The sequence below is a fragment of the Hypanus sabinus genome, chromosome 14 (assembly GCF_030144855.1).
Source record: "Hypanus sabinus isolate sHypSab1 chromosome 14, sHypSab1.hap1, whole genome shotgun sequence".
Taxonomy (NCBI): domain Eukaryota; kingdom Metazoa; phylum Chordata; class Chondrichthyes; order Myliobatiformes; family Dasyatidae; genus Hypanus; species Hypanus sabinus.
In genome coordinates, this window is record NC_082719.1 from 7,287,765 (window position 1) to 7,303,232 (window position 15,468).

At 42.2% G+C, this 15,468-nt stretch overlaps 1 protein-coding gene across 3 annotated transcripts in view; it reads right to left on the reverse strand.

Annotated features, from left to right (window-relative positions):
- fras1 (Fraser extracellular matrix complex subunit 1) overlaps window positions 1–15,307 on the reverse strand; it is a 518,960-nt gene extending 503,653 nt beyond the window's left edge. For all 3 annotated transcript variants that reach the window (XM_059988734.1, XM_059988733.1, XM_059988732.1), the window contains exon 1: window positions 15,070–15,307. In XM_059988734.1, coding sequence (XP_059844717.1) covers window positions 15,070–15,142 — 73 coding nt within the window. In that variant the 5' untranslated portion in view covers window positions 15,143–15,307. The remainder of the gene's footprint in view (window positions 1–15,069) is intronic.
- Window positions 15,308–15,468: the final 161 nt, after the last annotated feature.

Genomic DNA, 15,468 nt, shown 5'->3' on the forward strand with positions numbered 1-15,468 from the left:
GTTTCATTTATCAGTGTGGTGCAGTTTAGGACCTGGGGAATTCAGTGTGGTGGTCCTTAGGACCGAGCGGACCTCAGGAGCCGGTGGAGCTCGGAACCCGCCGCCTGCAGTGTTTCTGTTCCATTGATGGGAAGCGATCGCAATTGAAAATAAAGTGGAAATAATAAAGCATTTGGAAAGAGATGAAACGCCATCGGTCATTGGAAAAACATTAGGCCACAGTCAGTCAATGATCGGAACAACTTTAAAGGATAGAGGATGAAGTGAGAATAATGGAGCATGTGAAAGGCCCTGCCCCGATGAAAGCTACAATTATTACTAAGCAACGCGGTGGTTTAATTATTGGAATACATACATTTCTTAAGTGTTTTATATGCATAGAAAGGTAAAGTATATACTATATACTAAGACAAACGTTTGACTGACGCTAAATAATACCGTACGTACTTGTTCCAACTTATGTACAAATCTGACTTAAAGACGGACTCAGGAACGGAACTCATACGTAACCTGGGGACTGCCTGTACATTGGTCAACGGCTTCCCTTTTCAGAGGCTGAATAAATTATATGAGGCTGGACCATAGACTTACTTTCTGCTCTGTGGCTAGTTGAATTATCACAGCCAGAGGTAATCAGAGAAGACTACAATCAGACTTAGTAACCTATGATAGGGAGAGTTGGGATCCTATTCCCAGTTACCTGTCACTCTCAGTAACGCATAGGCTATGGATCGCCAATTTAGCTGTAATGCCCTCACATCAATACCCTGCATTTAGATGGCTGTCTTAATTAAGTAATATGCCTCGTGACACTTCAAAGGAATGCTATCAGACATAAGCTAGCAGAAAAGTCTAAGGACTGACAAGTCTTGGAACTGCATTCAAAAAAGTAGTTATAAAGACAGGTAAAATAATGACCAGTTGATTCATTCAGGAACAATTGCTGTGCAAAAAGGATCCCCTGCTTATTTTTCAATCAATGTCATGGAGTTTCTCATATGCGCTGGAACAGTGCACAATTTAGCAGGACTATGATTTTATCCAAATAATGTCAGCTCCAATAGTGCAATTTTTTCTAAATGCTACACAGTTGCAAGAATCTAGCCCATGAGCTCAATCTCTTCAAGTGAGAGTTTGACTTTCAACCTCTTACCTCAAAGGTGAGTGTTTTGACAAGAGGCACAATCATTAAGGCATACAGAAAGCTCAGTGTTACTCTGCCAAGACTACTCAACCGGCTTTATTTTTTATTCTTAGCAACTAACAATTCATGAATACAAAATAACACTTCATGTGACGGCCTTTAGCTTTACAAAATCCAGGTTAAACATTAAAACTTCTGTTAAGATATTACATCAGAAAACTGGTCTGTTTAAAATGATGGCTTATTGACAAAGGCTGTACATTTTCCTACTTTATATATTATTAATTTAATAAAGCTCCCGGGAAGCTGACATCCTCCAGGTCCTGCGACAAATTCAAGATGCAACAAACATTTCCAACATCAGTTCCAACGCTTATCCCTCTGTATGTACTGTAGAAATTTAGTTGATTGCTTGTCACAGATGTACTACTCTTGAAACATCGAACTTTATTTGATGTCACATTGTGAGGCTTCATCTAATAGTACTCACACCACTCACTACCAGTACCTACTCCTGTAGTTGTTTGTCTAATTTGCCCTGTCTAGCCTATAAAGCACATGGAGCCTTGCCCTTGAAAGGAAATACAAGGACACCGGCCTGCAAGTAGGAGGGAGCCTAGCACAGACAATTAGCAATACCTCCGAGCACACCCAGCAAGGGTTTATGGGGACAGAGACAATGGGAGTTCAAAACCTCCTATGAGCTTTCAGAATGGGGGGAATTGGGCATCAGACTGGGAGATTAAGACCTGGGATTCAGGTGATGATATGGGATCAGCAGGATACAGGTGAGCAGATTGGTGAGCTGTGTGAATCAGAGAGATGCTGGGAATGGGAGACTGAAAAGGGGAAGCTACCAAAGGGTGAGACAATCAGATAACTATTCCATTACACGAGGAGATCTGCAGATGCTGGAAATTCAAGCAACACACACAAAATGCTGGTAGAACGCAGCAGGCCAGGCAGCATCTACAAGAAGAAGCACTGTCGACATTTCGGGCCAAGACTCTTCGTCAGGACTAACTGAAAGAAAAAATAGTAAGAGATTTGAAAATAGGAAGGGGGAGGGGGAAATGCAAAATGATAGAAGACCGGAGGGGGTGGGGTGAAGCTAAGAGCTGGAAAGGTGATTGGCAAAAGGGACACAGAGCTGGAGAAGGGAAAGGATCGTGGGACAGGAGGCTTTGGGAGAAAAAAAGGGGGAGGGGAGCACCAGAAGGAGATGGAGAACAGGCAAAGAGTGATGGGCAGACAGAGAAAAAAAAGGGAGTGGGGAATAAATAAATCAGGGATGGGGTAAGAAGGAGAGGAGGGGCATTAACTGAAATTAGAGAAATCAATGTTCCTGCCATCAGATTGGAGGCTACCCAGACGGAATATAAGGAGTTGTTCCTCCAACCTGAGTGTGGCTTCATTTTGACAGTAGATGTATTTTAGACACCCAAGTCTAGCCACATTGCCCTAACAATACCTACCTTGGGGGGAAATGGCCTATTCTTCCTGCAATGCTCTGGAAAGACAACTACAAGGGGAAATTATGCTATCCTCTCTTTGAGATGCAGAAAATTAGCTCCCTGATTACCCAGCACATATTCCTCCCCATTATCAGTCACATTCTGCCAATCCCACAACACTTTGATCCAGCATTCCCCTGTCAAGTCTCCTCACATAAGATACAAGTGAAGACATCTTAGATTTTTTTTTACCAGCATCGAAAATAATGTGCTATATTTCACTGTAATGTGGAAGCAGTATGATTCAAGAAAAATGTTGTAGGACTTATCGTTCTGTCAGAACTCTGAGAGAAGGATACCTGTGTATCCTTTTTAGAGTTTTATCCTTAAATAAATTCTAACAATAATAGCAGGGTGTATTGGTATGAAAATTACTGTGTATTGTCATTAAAGTTTAATCAAAAGAAGTCCTTGAAGAAATGCTACTCAGGTTCTATATTAAATTACTTGGGAGTTTAAATATTTGGAACCCTGTTACATCCAATGTATAATAAAGACAGAAAGGTAATAACAATTCATCTTTTTATGTTTGCTGTTTAGATTTGTGTCTCTTTATCACAAATAAGCTACAAAAGAAAACGAAGGCATATTGGAAAATAAAGTTATATATACACAGGTCCTCCACAGATACACTGGTGAAATTTGGGAGACTAGTAAACAGGTATGTGGAGGAATTTAAGTTCGAGGGTTATATGGGAGTTAGGGTTTAAGTGTCAGCACAACACTGTGGGCCGAAGGGTCTCTACTGTGCTGTACTATTCTATGCTCTATAATGGCAGGGTTCCGTCATTCATAATCAAAACAGTTCACGTGTTTGAAATATTGCTGCAAATCAAATTCCCACATGGCTGCTGAATGGTAAATCCATGGTACTGATCTACCTCAAGCTTAATCATATGTATGGGTTGTACATAATTTGGGTGCCCGTATGCTGGAGAGGACCTGTATAGGAATTCAAATATCCTGTTTAAAATGGTATTTTTCAGTAAACTCCATTATTGTGGATCAACTGTGCCAGACAGAAGTAAATGACCAGGCACATTGGCTAGATGCAATAGTGCAGGGACTTGAGCTCTACTTTTCTCTAAAGATAATGGAACTGAGGCAAGAGCTACATTACACATGTAATCCAGGAAAATATATCAAGCAACAAGTTACAGAAGCAGAAGCTAGAAAGTGAACGACAGGACAAATCAAGCAATATGTTCCTATCATCTCTTTTCTTACTAACCACTCACTCAGAGCACGATCACATACTTCCACTTCTAGATGTCAGACACAAGCCCTTTATCTTGGCCTCCCTCCCTAAAGCTCCCCCCTACTTTACCCTGACCAATGATGATAGTAGCTTCCTATCCATCGTTTCTGTTAAGTCCAAAGAGCAACTACTGAAATGCCCTGGTTTCCTCGGCTGCGTAAGACTAGGGAGGACAACCTCCAGCTTCACCAAACTCCTGAGATTGAGGCTCGCTCGATCACACCCCAAACCCCCAGTTTGTGTGGATGCTGTGCAATTTGCTATCCTGTTACAAACTGGTGCCATGAAATTACAGACAGTACACTGCTTATGATTAAAGGAATTATATTTATGAATCTTAACTAAAGGGTTAGTTAAGAATAACAAAAAGAAAAGGGCCCATTCTAATTAAACAGTCAAATGTGCACAAGTGGGAGCTCATCTTGAACTTCTCTGTCACTCACGCGCCGGGCCCTCGGTCAACGTGAAAGCCCACACCACCTTCCGAACGTCACTCATAATCCATCTCGAACAAATAGGTCTCCCACTAGATTGTATGCTACAACCGGCTCCCCCCAGAGTCTTCTCTCTTCCTCTCCTCTTAAACAAAAGCCCCAAGTCCAACCTCACCGGAGAAAACTTCCCCTTAATTTGACCATCCTAATTTGTTGGCACACATTTCTCCTCATCTCTTATCTTCAACAATAACCCAAACAAGCATGGAAACAGAACAGACTGCTCTTATAGAACTGCCAAAGTAAAATACATACAGCATAACAATAAAAGTATGAACCAGGGCATTACACTTCTATTTCCACAATTCAGCTTAATCGGTTAAAGAAATATTACATCTAATTATATAATTTTGATTGGCTGTATTGATTGTATATTTCTTTTGCTCTCTCTCTCATATGATCTTCAGCGCACAAGTGAAAGCTAAGGGAATTGACCTTTTTAACTACCAACTGGAGACATCATCAAAATTCATCTGATTTAAAAAATTTAGTACCATGATCTGAAGGAAGACAATCTTTCTCCCACTGAGCATCCCTTTTCTAATTTTCAAAAGTTTGTAAAAATATAAAACAAAGTTCTAGCTGTTGTGCTATCATAAGACAATGATCTTTGTTTTGTGTGAGCACACATAACTACATATTCTGCTTTATTAAAAGTCAATGAAAAATCTTGGCTTTTACAATGAAGTGATTTTAATTCAAACATGTCAAAATAATGATTTACGTGTACATATCAGCTCTGAACCGACATGCATTCAGTTTTGAGCACTCAAAATATTGACTTTGAAAGGATTAATTTCCTTTAACGAAAAAAAATACCAGAATGTTGCCATTTAGAGGAAAGGTTAGATTACCTGAATCTGTATTGCTTTGAATTAATATGGTTACATCCTGATCTAATTCAACTGTGTAAAACAGTTGGGAAATTCATCTACTTAAATGATGCAGCTGGATATCAATAAAAAAAAAATCACAGTTTGACTGTACATGAATTAGCAAAGGAAACTCTTTCATTCTCTTCCTTCCCCTGCAGCCCACAAATACACATACTGCTTTTGGAAATCTGGAATATAATCCCCCAGAAACTCACAGACAGTGGATTAGTTGAAATTCTCTAGTTGAAAGTGTCAAGAGGCTTAGTGCAAAGATAGAGTGATGTTTAGGAGCACTTTGAGCAGCAGAACAGACTCGTAAAAACTTGAAAGTCACACCATTTCCCATGTACTGTGTTTCAATATAGTAACTGGTACCTCAAAACTTTGGGATTCACTGTTTAGCTTTAACTCAAAAAAATTGAAAAGCTTCTGAATAAAAAGAAAGTCTTACATTTGTATAGCATCTTTCATACACTTTTGCTATGTCAAAGCATTTTATAGCCAAGAAAGTGCATGGACACTCCTATTACGAGAGATATGAGGAAACAAAATTTTTCATGAGTACATGCCACATGTGGCTAAAAAAAGATGATTAAAGAGATTATTTTAGTAATGCTGTTTAAATACCAACTATTAACCAAGACATCAGGATTAACTTCTGTGCGCTTCTACAAAACTGCATCATGGATTTTTTTTCCAACATCACCATACAATGGTCTCAATGTAACGACACGTTCAGATGGCATAATAGCATAGCAGTTAGCACAATGCTTTACAGTACCAGCGATCCGGGTTCAATTCCCATTGCTGTCTGTAAGGAGTTTGTACATTCTCTGCATAACTACATGGGTTTCCTCCGGGTGCTCCAGTTTCCTCCCACAGTCCAAAGATCCAGACACAACTCTCCACCAACCACACACACAGCTTATGGCAAGGTCTGCACACCATCACAGAGGAGTTTCCAGCATCACTGCCTCTTTCCCAGATGACCCAAATTTTTTTTTATGCTTGATTCGATGTCACCAACACCGAGTCCTTGAGGAGACCTACAACTGAGGTGACTGACAGCTTGGTCATCCCCAGGGCCGAAGTATGCAGGTGTTTCCAACGTGTGGACAGTCACAAGGCTGCAGGACTGGACGGCATCCCAAGGCGATCCTCAGGTTGTGCATGGCACAACTGGAGGTGTTTAATCTCTCCCTCTCCTAGTGTAGAGTGCCCACATGCTTCACAATATCCACCATTGTTCCAGTACCTAAAAGACCAAGGTAACATGTCTGAATGACCGGCGTCCTCTCACACTCACCTCAATAGTAAGCAAATGCTTTGAGAGGCCAGTCAAGGACTACATCTGCGGCTTGCTACCACCCAAACTGGATCCTCTACAATTCGCCTACCGACACAACCGATCGACAGATCTGCAGCTTGCTACCACCCAAACTGGATCCTCTACAATTCGCCTACCAACACAACCGATCGACAGATCTGCAGCTTGCTACCACCCAAACTGGATCCTCTACAATTCGCCTACCGACACAACCGATCGACAGATCTGCAGCTTGCTACCACCCAAACTGGATCCTCTACAATTTGCCTACCGACACAACCGATCGACAGATCTGCAGCTTGCTACCACCCAAACTGGATCCTCTACAATTTGCCTACCGACACAACCGATCGACAGATCTGCAGCTTGCTACCACCCAAACTGGATCCTCTACAATTCGCCTACCGACACAACCGATCGACAGATCTGCAGCTTGCTACCACCCAAACTGGATCCTCTACAATTTGCCTACCGACACAACCGATCGACAGATCTGCAGCTTGCTACCACCCAAACTGGATCCTCTACAATTTGCCTACCGACACAACCGATCGACAGATCTGCAGCTTGCTACCACCCAAACTGGATCCTCTACAATTTGCCTACCGACACAACCGATCGACAGATCTGCAGCTTGCTACCACCCAAACTGGATCCTCTACAATTCGCCTACCAACACAACCGATCGACAGATCTGCAGCTTGCTACCACTTACACTGGATCCTCTACAATTCGCCTACTGACACAACCGATCGGCAGATGACACAATAGCCACAGTTTTAAACATTGTGCTTACACATCTGAAGAAGAGGGATGCTTATGTGAGAATGCTGTTCTTGGACTATAGTTCAGCATTCAACACCATAATTCCATCCAGGCTTGACAAGAAGCTCAGCCTTCACCCGGCCTTGTGCAGCTGGATCCTGGACTTCCTGTCAGATCGCCAGCAGGTGGTAAGAGTGGGCTCCCTCACCTCTGCCCTCTGACCCTCAGCACAGATGCCCCTCAGGGCTGTGTACTAAGCCTCCTCCTTTATTCTCTGTATACCCATTACTGTATCACCACCCACAGCTCCAATATGCTAATGACACTACACTGATTGGCCTAATCTCAAATAATAATGAGGCAGCTAACAGAGAAGAAGTCATCACCCTGACACAGTAAACATCACCGAGGATCTCACATGATTTCTTCAAACTGGCTGTGTGCTGAAAAAGGCAGAACAGCGCCTCTTTCACCTCGGATGGTTGAAGAAGTTTGGTATGGCTCCCCAAATTCTAAGGACTTTCTATAGGGGCACAATTGAGAGCATCCTGACTGGCTACATCACTGCTTGGCATAGGAACTGTACCTCCCTTAATCGCAGGACTCTGCAGAGAGTGGTGCGGACAGCCCAGCGCATCTGTAGTTGTGAACTTCCCTTAATTCAGGGCATTTATAAAGACAGGTGTGTAAAAAGAACCTGAAGGATCAATGGAGAATCGAGACACCCCCAACTCGAGTTGCAGGGTGGCACAGCTTGAAGGGCCTATTCCACACTGTATCTCAATAAAAAATAAAAACAGAATTTAAAAAAACTAACTTCGGTCGGGCAGAGCTCATTTCCTTCTGTACAGGAGTGTCATCGGAACTTTCTTATTCAAATGTTAACCCGCTAACACATATCCTAAGATTGGGTGGGTGGGTGGGGGAAGCAATGACAAGGTCATATTATCACTCAGCCTTCCTTAAGATTTCTTAAGGCTGTTATAGCTGGGTGTGGTAGTGGGGATAAGCTCCCGATAGAGTGTGTCTCAAATAGCCTCCAACAACCAAGTGCAGCTCCTGGTCTTCACATGTGGTTTAGCTACTCAGCCCAGCTCAACAGTTTCTATTGACAAAAAGTGCAAAGGGGGTTTACTAATGCCTCAAGACCAGTTGCTCTGGGCAGACAGGGCTTGTCAGCCATGTTTGGCAGCTCCTAGAGAAGTAAAATTCTGATCTCAATCCTCCGCTGCCTTGCAGCTACACCTACTCGTGTAGAAAGCTTTGAGAGTAAAACCCGGAGGAAAAGTCCAGAGTTGGAGTCCCTATGTTGAGTTCAATGCTGACTGGCAACTCCTGCTATACCACTGGTGCCAAAATATATTAACGCCTCTGCTGTTCCTTAGATTCATCAGATGGGGAAGAGGGGGATCCTGCAACATGGGCAACAACTTGCTCTCTATATTGTACTGCCCCGGCTAGAGGGGGTATGGCACCAAAAACTGCCTACTTTACCTGTTTCAGCATAATGTGAACAACTCTTACTTGCCCCTGAATTACATCTGAAATGGCCAAGTAACCTATTCCATGAGGAAGCTGCAAAGAAATAAAACCCACTGGATCACCCAGAACTGACCAGCAGTAGAAATTGCCTCGTTGACTCTGCGAAGTCGTCCTTGCCAACATCTGAGAGCTTCTGCCAAATCCAGGAGAGCTGTCTCACAGACTGACCTTATATAGTCAAACTCACTGAATTATTCCTTACTGTCAAAGTCCCCACCACCACCATCTCCATCCCTGCGCATGTTCTGTCCCACCAAAAGGACAGAGGCATCTGCACCGCGGTACAATCAGGAGGGAACTGACCTCTGACCTCTCAACATCGGCTCTGGACAGTTAGAATGTCCTGGTCCTGACTGCAAAACAATGCCTGTCAGGCATTTGAGGAATACTCTTCACTTTCTTAGAGAAGTGCAGTTTCAACAACACTCATGAGGCTTGGTACCATTAAGGACCTAGCAATCCTTTCACAAACATTCACTCAATCCACCACTACACACAGCAGAAATAATCTGCACTACTGCACTGCAGCAAATCACCAGGACTCCTTAGACACCTTCCAAACCCATGGTCTCCATCATCTACAAAGCATGGGAACATCAGCAGCTCAAAGTTGCCCTCCAAGCCACACTCAGTTCTGACTTGGAAAATCATGTTTCTTCACTATCACTGATTCAAAATCCTGGACTCTCTCCCAAACATAATTTTGGTTACACCACACTTCAAGGACTTCAGTGCTTCATGAATGCAACTCATCAACACTTTCATGAGTTCAATTAAGAATGGGCATTTAACTGCCAGTTCGGTCTGCAAAGCCTACAGACCATGAACAATTATACAAAATAAAATGCTGCAGTTAGATGCTAACAAAAATGTCAAAAAAAGAAGGAATCAATCCTGGAAAATATAAAATGACAGATACTTTGATTACACAATTTATATTTAGCTCAGCAAAATATTGTCAATATCAAGTACAGTTAATTCAAATGGAACACACCATTTTGAATTCAAAATTAAGAAAATGACTCCTTAACCATATCAGTAGATCATTTAACACAATATGCAAGATGTTTTCTCACTAATTTTCTATCAATTCTGATGGTACTATCAGGTTAAAAACTCCTGCAACTTTCTCGTTAAGAACTTTACTACTACACAGTATTACATATCCCAAAACCCTGCTGACTGATCTGATTTCCACACGAATGTCCATTTTCATTTGATTACGCAGGATCAAAGATTTTCCAATATAATTGGCTAAAGATGTTTGTAACTGCTGAATAGATCTATACAATCAACTTAAAAAAGACACATTTGTTTTGTTTGCATTTTAGCATTTTCTCCGTATTTCTAAAGCATAATGCTGCAACAAAATTTTTTTTAAACACAAGTAACATTTCTCCCCCCCCCCTCCCAAATCGCTTGAGGAAAAAAATGACCCTTAAATGGGAAAATGTGTGTGGATATGTCAGACAGATTTCTCTTAGGAAAACAATGTCTTCACAATTATCCACACTCACAAGTAAACAGCCACATTATCAACTTAGTGGTGGGTTGAGGCAACAACAATCAAAAGCGGATGTGGATATATCTAAAATTCAAAATCACAACTCCACCTGTTAATATACTCTCAGTGGCCACTTTATTTGGTAAGGATGCCCACAGAACTGCTACTCACTGGATGTTTTCTTTGGAGGGGGCGCACCATTCTGTGTAAACTCTAGACACATGAAAACCCCAGGAGATCAGCAGTTTCTGAAATACTCAGACTACCCCATCTGGCACCAACCATCATTCCAGAGTCAAAATCACCTCGATCACATTTCTTCTGCATTTTTACGTTTGGTCTGAACAATAACTGAATCACTTAACCATATCTGTATGCTCAATGTATTGAGTTGTTGCCATGATTGCTGATTAGATAGTTGCATTAACAAGCAGGTCTACAGCTGTACCTACTAAACTGGCCACTGGCTGCAAGTTCCCAATTATTAGCATCAGATGGCTTGAGTCAGCAAGCAATTTCACTGTGTGTTCATTCCAGCAATGTCACACGATGCAAGGGAGGTTCAGTGTTGAGCTTTTTAATTAGTATGAATCCTGCATATTCAACTAAAAGTCCTACTTCATGAGGAGTCTGTGGAGATTTGGTATGTCACCAGAGATTCTTGCAAATTTCTTCCGATGTATGCTGGAGAGCATCCTGACTGTTTGCATCACAGCCTGATATCGAGCCTCCAATCCACAGGATCTGAAGAGGCTGCAGACGGTTGTAGACTCAGCCATCTCCATCACAGGAACAACCCTCCTCAACACTGAGAACATCTTCAAGAGGCTGTGACTCAAGAAGGACCCTCACTATCGAGAAATGCCCTCTTCTTGTAACTACCATCTCATTACAACCAAGTCTTCTCCGTGGATTGTCACCTTGTCGTGGTGGAGAAGCTTGTGTGGTCCTGAGATCCCGAGAGCTATGCTGTCTGGAGCTATGCTCCTGGTAGGGTCACCCATGGCGGTAAGGTCGAGGGTGAGGTCCCCAACAAAGAACAATCCAACCAAGACCTCAACAGTGGAACAGGCGGATGAAGTTACTTCGAATTCAGCGGCTGTGAAGGCGGATGAAGGCTGCAGCAAATCCATCAGCTCCAATCGTCGTGGTTTCCATGCCACTGGAATCAGTTGGTTGATTTGTGAAGTATCGTGTACTTCTTAGAGTGCAACATCAAGTACACGTTAAACAAATACACACACAGGCGTCTTCACTCCGTGGAAACGGAACGAGGACCATCATCCTCGACCTCACGGGATAGCCAAGATGACGATGACAACCAATCCTGAAGACTTGCACTCAACAATTCAGGAACAGTTTCTTCATCGCTGCCGTCTGATTTCGGAATGATCCATGAATTATTATTCCTTCCTCGTGTACTATTTAGTTATTTGGCAATTTACAGGAATTTTATGTCATTGCATGGCTGCCGCAAAACAAATTTCATGACAGACATTCAGTGATAATAAACCTGATTCTGAAGCTCATTACCAGTAGCTAATCCTTATTATATCATTAACATATTAATCACAATAACAAGTTGCACTCTTTTCTATCTAAACTAGAGATAACATTGGCCTCATTTATTGGAATCATGATGCAAGTCAAGCAAAACTCAATCTTTTTTTGTGTAAGTCCACATCAACCTCTCCTGTGCAGAATACATGTCTGGTGATGAGTGGGCATACAGGAGTGAGATCTATCAGCTAGTTAAGTGGTGTTACAGCAATAACTTTGCACTCAATCACAGAAAGACCAAAGAACTGACAGTGGACTTCAGAAAGGGTATGACAACAGAACACGCACCAGTTCTCATTAAGGGATCAGATGTGGAAAGAGGGAGCAATTCCAGGTTCCTGGGTGTCAGTATCTCTGAAGATCTATTCAAAGCCCAACATACTGACGCAGCTACAAAGAAGGCACTACAGTGGTTATATCGCATTAGAAGTTTCAGGAGATTTGGTATGTCACCAAAGGCATTTGCAAATTTCTACAGATGTACCAATGGAGAGCATTCTGATTGGATGCATCACCATCTGGTACAGAGGGGCCACCGCACGGAATCAAAATAAGGTGCAGAGAGTTGGAAACTTAATCATCTCCATCATGGGCATTGGCCTCCGTAGTGCCCTCGACTTCTTCAAGGAACAGTGTCACAAGAAGGTGGCTTCCATCATTACAGACCCCCATCACCCAGGCCAGGGGTTGGCAACCCGCGGCTCCGGAGCCGCATGCGACTCTTTCAGCTCTGTGCTGCGGCTCCCCGTGGTTTGTCAGTTTTTGAAATGTAATTCGAAATTTGAAGATTATGGTGATCTTGTACAATCTAAATAAAATGTTGTGGAGACCCCATTTCCTGGCACATCCGAACCGGCTCACAATTAGCCACCGTTCCGGCTAAGGGAGATAGCCTACGGGGGTTTGTGAGTACGTGTCTTTTGGAGCATCCGCGCCCACGGGGACGGGTTGAGGGAGGCTTTAAAGCAAGGCTGTTTAGTTCGAATAAAGTTACCTTTGACTGCAGTGTCATTATTTTAGCGCTGCGTGTAGCACACCGCTACAACGTGTTTTTTTATCGCTATTAATATACATCACCACTGCCAATGCCTGACACCCGCCAGTGCGCGCTTTCTTTTAATTCTTCGATCCAAGGTAGGCTAACTATGGATTAACCTTCAACCCAACGTCTTTTTTTCGGAGTTCAAAATGTTTTTGTTGCATGCAGAAATGTAATTTCGTTTTCTCTGCAGGAGTTCATCAATTTCATAAATGCAACACATTATAGTTTGTTTATACATAGCATAAAGGCAAAAAAAACCCGTTGTATGCAGTGTTATTTCATTTTAAATGTCAAACGGGTTTTGTGGCTCCCAGTGTTTTCTTTTCTGTGGGAAATGGGTCCATATTGGCTCTTTCAGTGGTAAACGTTGCCGACCCCTGACCCAGGCCATGCCCTCTTCCATAAGGAGGTACAGGAGCCTGAAGGTGCACTCTCAACATTTCGGGAACAGCTTTTTCCGCTCTGCCATCCAATTTCTGAATGGACACCTTGAACACCACCTCACTGTTTCTTTTCAAATTTTTGCACTAAAGTTTTTTCTGTATGATATTTCATTGTTCTACTGCCGCAAAGACAACAGATTTAACGAACTATGTCCATGATACTAAACATGATTCTGATTCTATATCACTTACCCATCTACTGAATTGATTTCCAAACAAAGGATCCGTCCAAAGTTACCAGTTATGCAAAATAATGTATCCTATTTTTAATGAATACTTGATCAATTATATCTTTATCGTATCTTCTTTAAATTGTTGCTTACTCTTGTAAAATAACCATATACCTCGAGAAACTCTTAAAATTTGCAACACACTAACTGGCCAATAACAGAGGTATTAAAAACAGTTTGTGCGAGCCCTAATAAGCGCACATAAAAGAGAACGAAGGACAAAATCAGAAAACTGAAGAGTGAATAAAAATATGATTGTAATTTCTACATTATTCTGGCCGCGTTCAGAAAATTAAACTGAAAAAATGCACAGCCACACCGCGTCGTGAGCGGAGAGCTCTGAGGAGCGGAGAGCTCTGAGGAGCGGTGAGGTCGAAACATGCCCCGGAGCCTGGGACGGCTGTCACACAAGGCATAGGAAGCTAGTTCTTAAAAAGGACATGTTCGTTTACGGTGATACTATAATATCGCTTGATTGACTTTCCAAGTTATACAGAAGTGCTGGTTCCTATGTTTATTAAATAGACGACAAACTAAAAGTAACAACTGAGCAAATATCCTTGCAAAAATGTGGACCCCACCTGTTTGTAGCATATTTCAAGAGGTGATATGGCATTATGTAAAACCTACGACATATATTCACCAAAATTACTCTTAATTCCAAAGATATAACGTGGCCACGTTTGTGGAAGATGTGCTGTGTCCATGTACATGTACACTCTTTGCACTAAAATAGAATATTGCCCTTTTAACCCAACTCAAAGACAGCCGCCAATTTATGAATGAGCCGCCACGACGAAGTACAGTACCTACGAAATCACAATTCTGGCGTTCGATTCAGGGGGAAAAAAGAGTAAATGCAATGCAAGTCGATATGTTCAGCAACTTCGATATTGGTACCATTGTCACAATTTAGGCAATTTCGTATTCATTCCCGTAAGTGAATGAGCGGAATTTGCAGTGATTTCCCTTTGCAAATACATACGGTGCTGGAAGTCTAACACGGACCATTATAGGACGCAACAGAATTTCCTGAAACTGCCATTTCTGAAAAATTTAACAATGTGTGCAGCTAGGTGATAGAATTGTCTTTCGGGATACGTCTGGAAGATTCATAATGTGCTTGTTTCAATTGCAATTTAAATACAAACTACTCGAAGTGTTTTTTTTTTCATTTTTAGTTTTGGTTACCGTTAGGCTTATTCCTAACATTAACACTATAGCAAAAGTTTGAATCCTTGTTCAGAGGAAATCGCTTCGAAGAGTACAATCATTAGTAGCAGTAGAGATCAGATACAAAAATTGATGGAAAGAAACCCAATGTCAATTACAGCACTTAATAAACTTGTATATCGCATGTACTGTACCAACCTTCATTCTGCTGCGGCAAGGTTACCAAGCCGATCAACATAGCAGCACCAACCCAAGGACTCAAGTCATTCATGATGGTGATCCGGTTAAAGAAAATCTCTCTTGGTTGGTAATATTTTCTCGTTAGTTTAAAGTCGATAGTCGGTCACTTCCAAAATACATTTCACGGATCCGTCGTGGCGTTTAAGCTAATGAATCGGCGGAGACTGCATAAATAGATAAATGTCTTTTTTTTTAAGAGCACTTGCAAGTTGCGCCGGAGCCAAATGTTTTCATGTGGCTGCAAGTGCTCTTTCCAAGGTTTTTCTCCCCCTCAGCACGTAATGGGGGCGGGATGAGCCGCACCAACAGCGGCGAGCGTACGTATCGGCGCTGGATCGGAGGTGCTCGCTGGCTGGA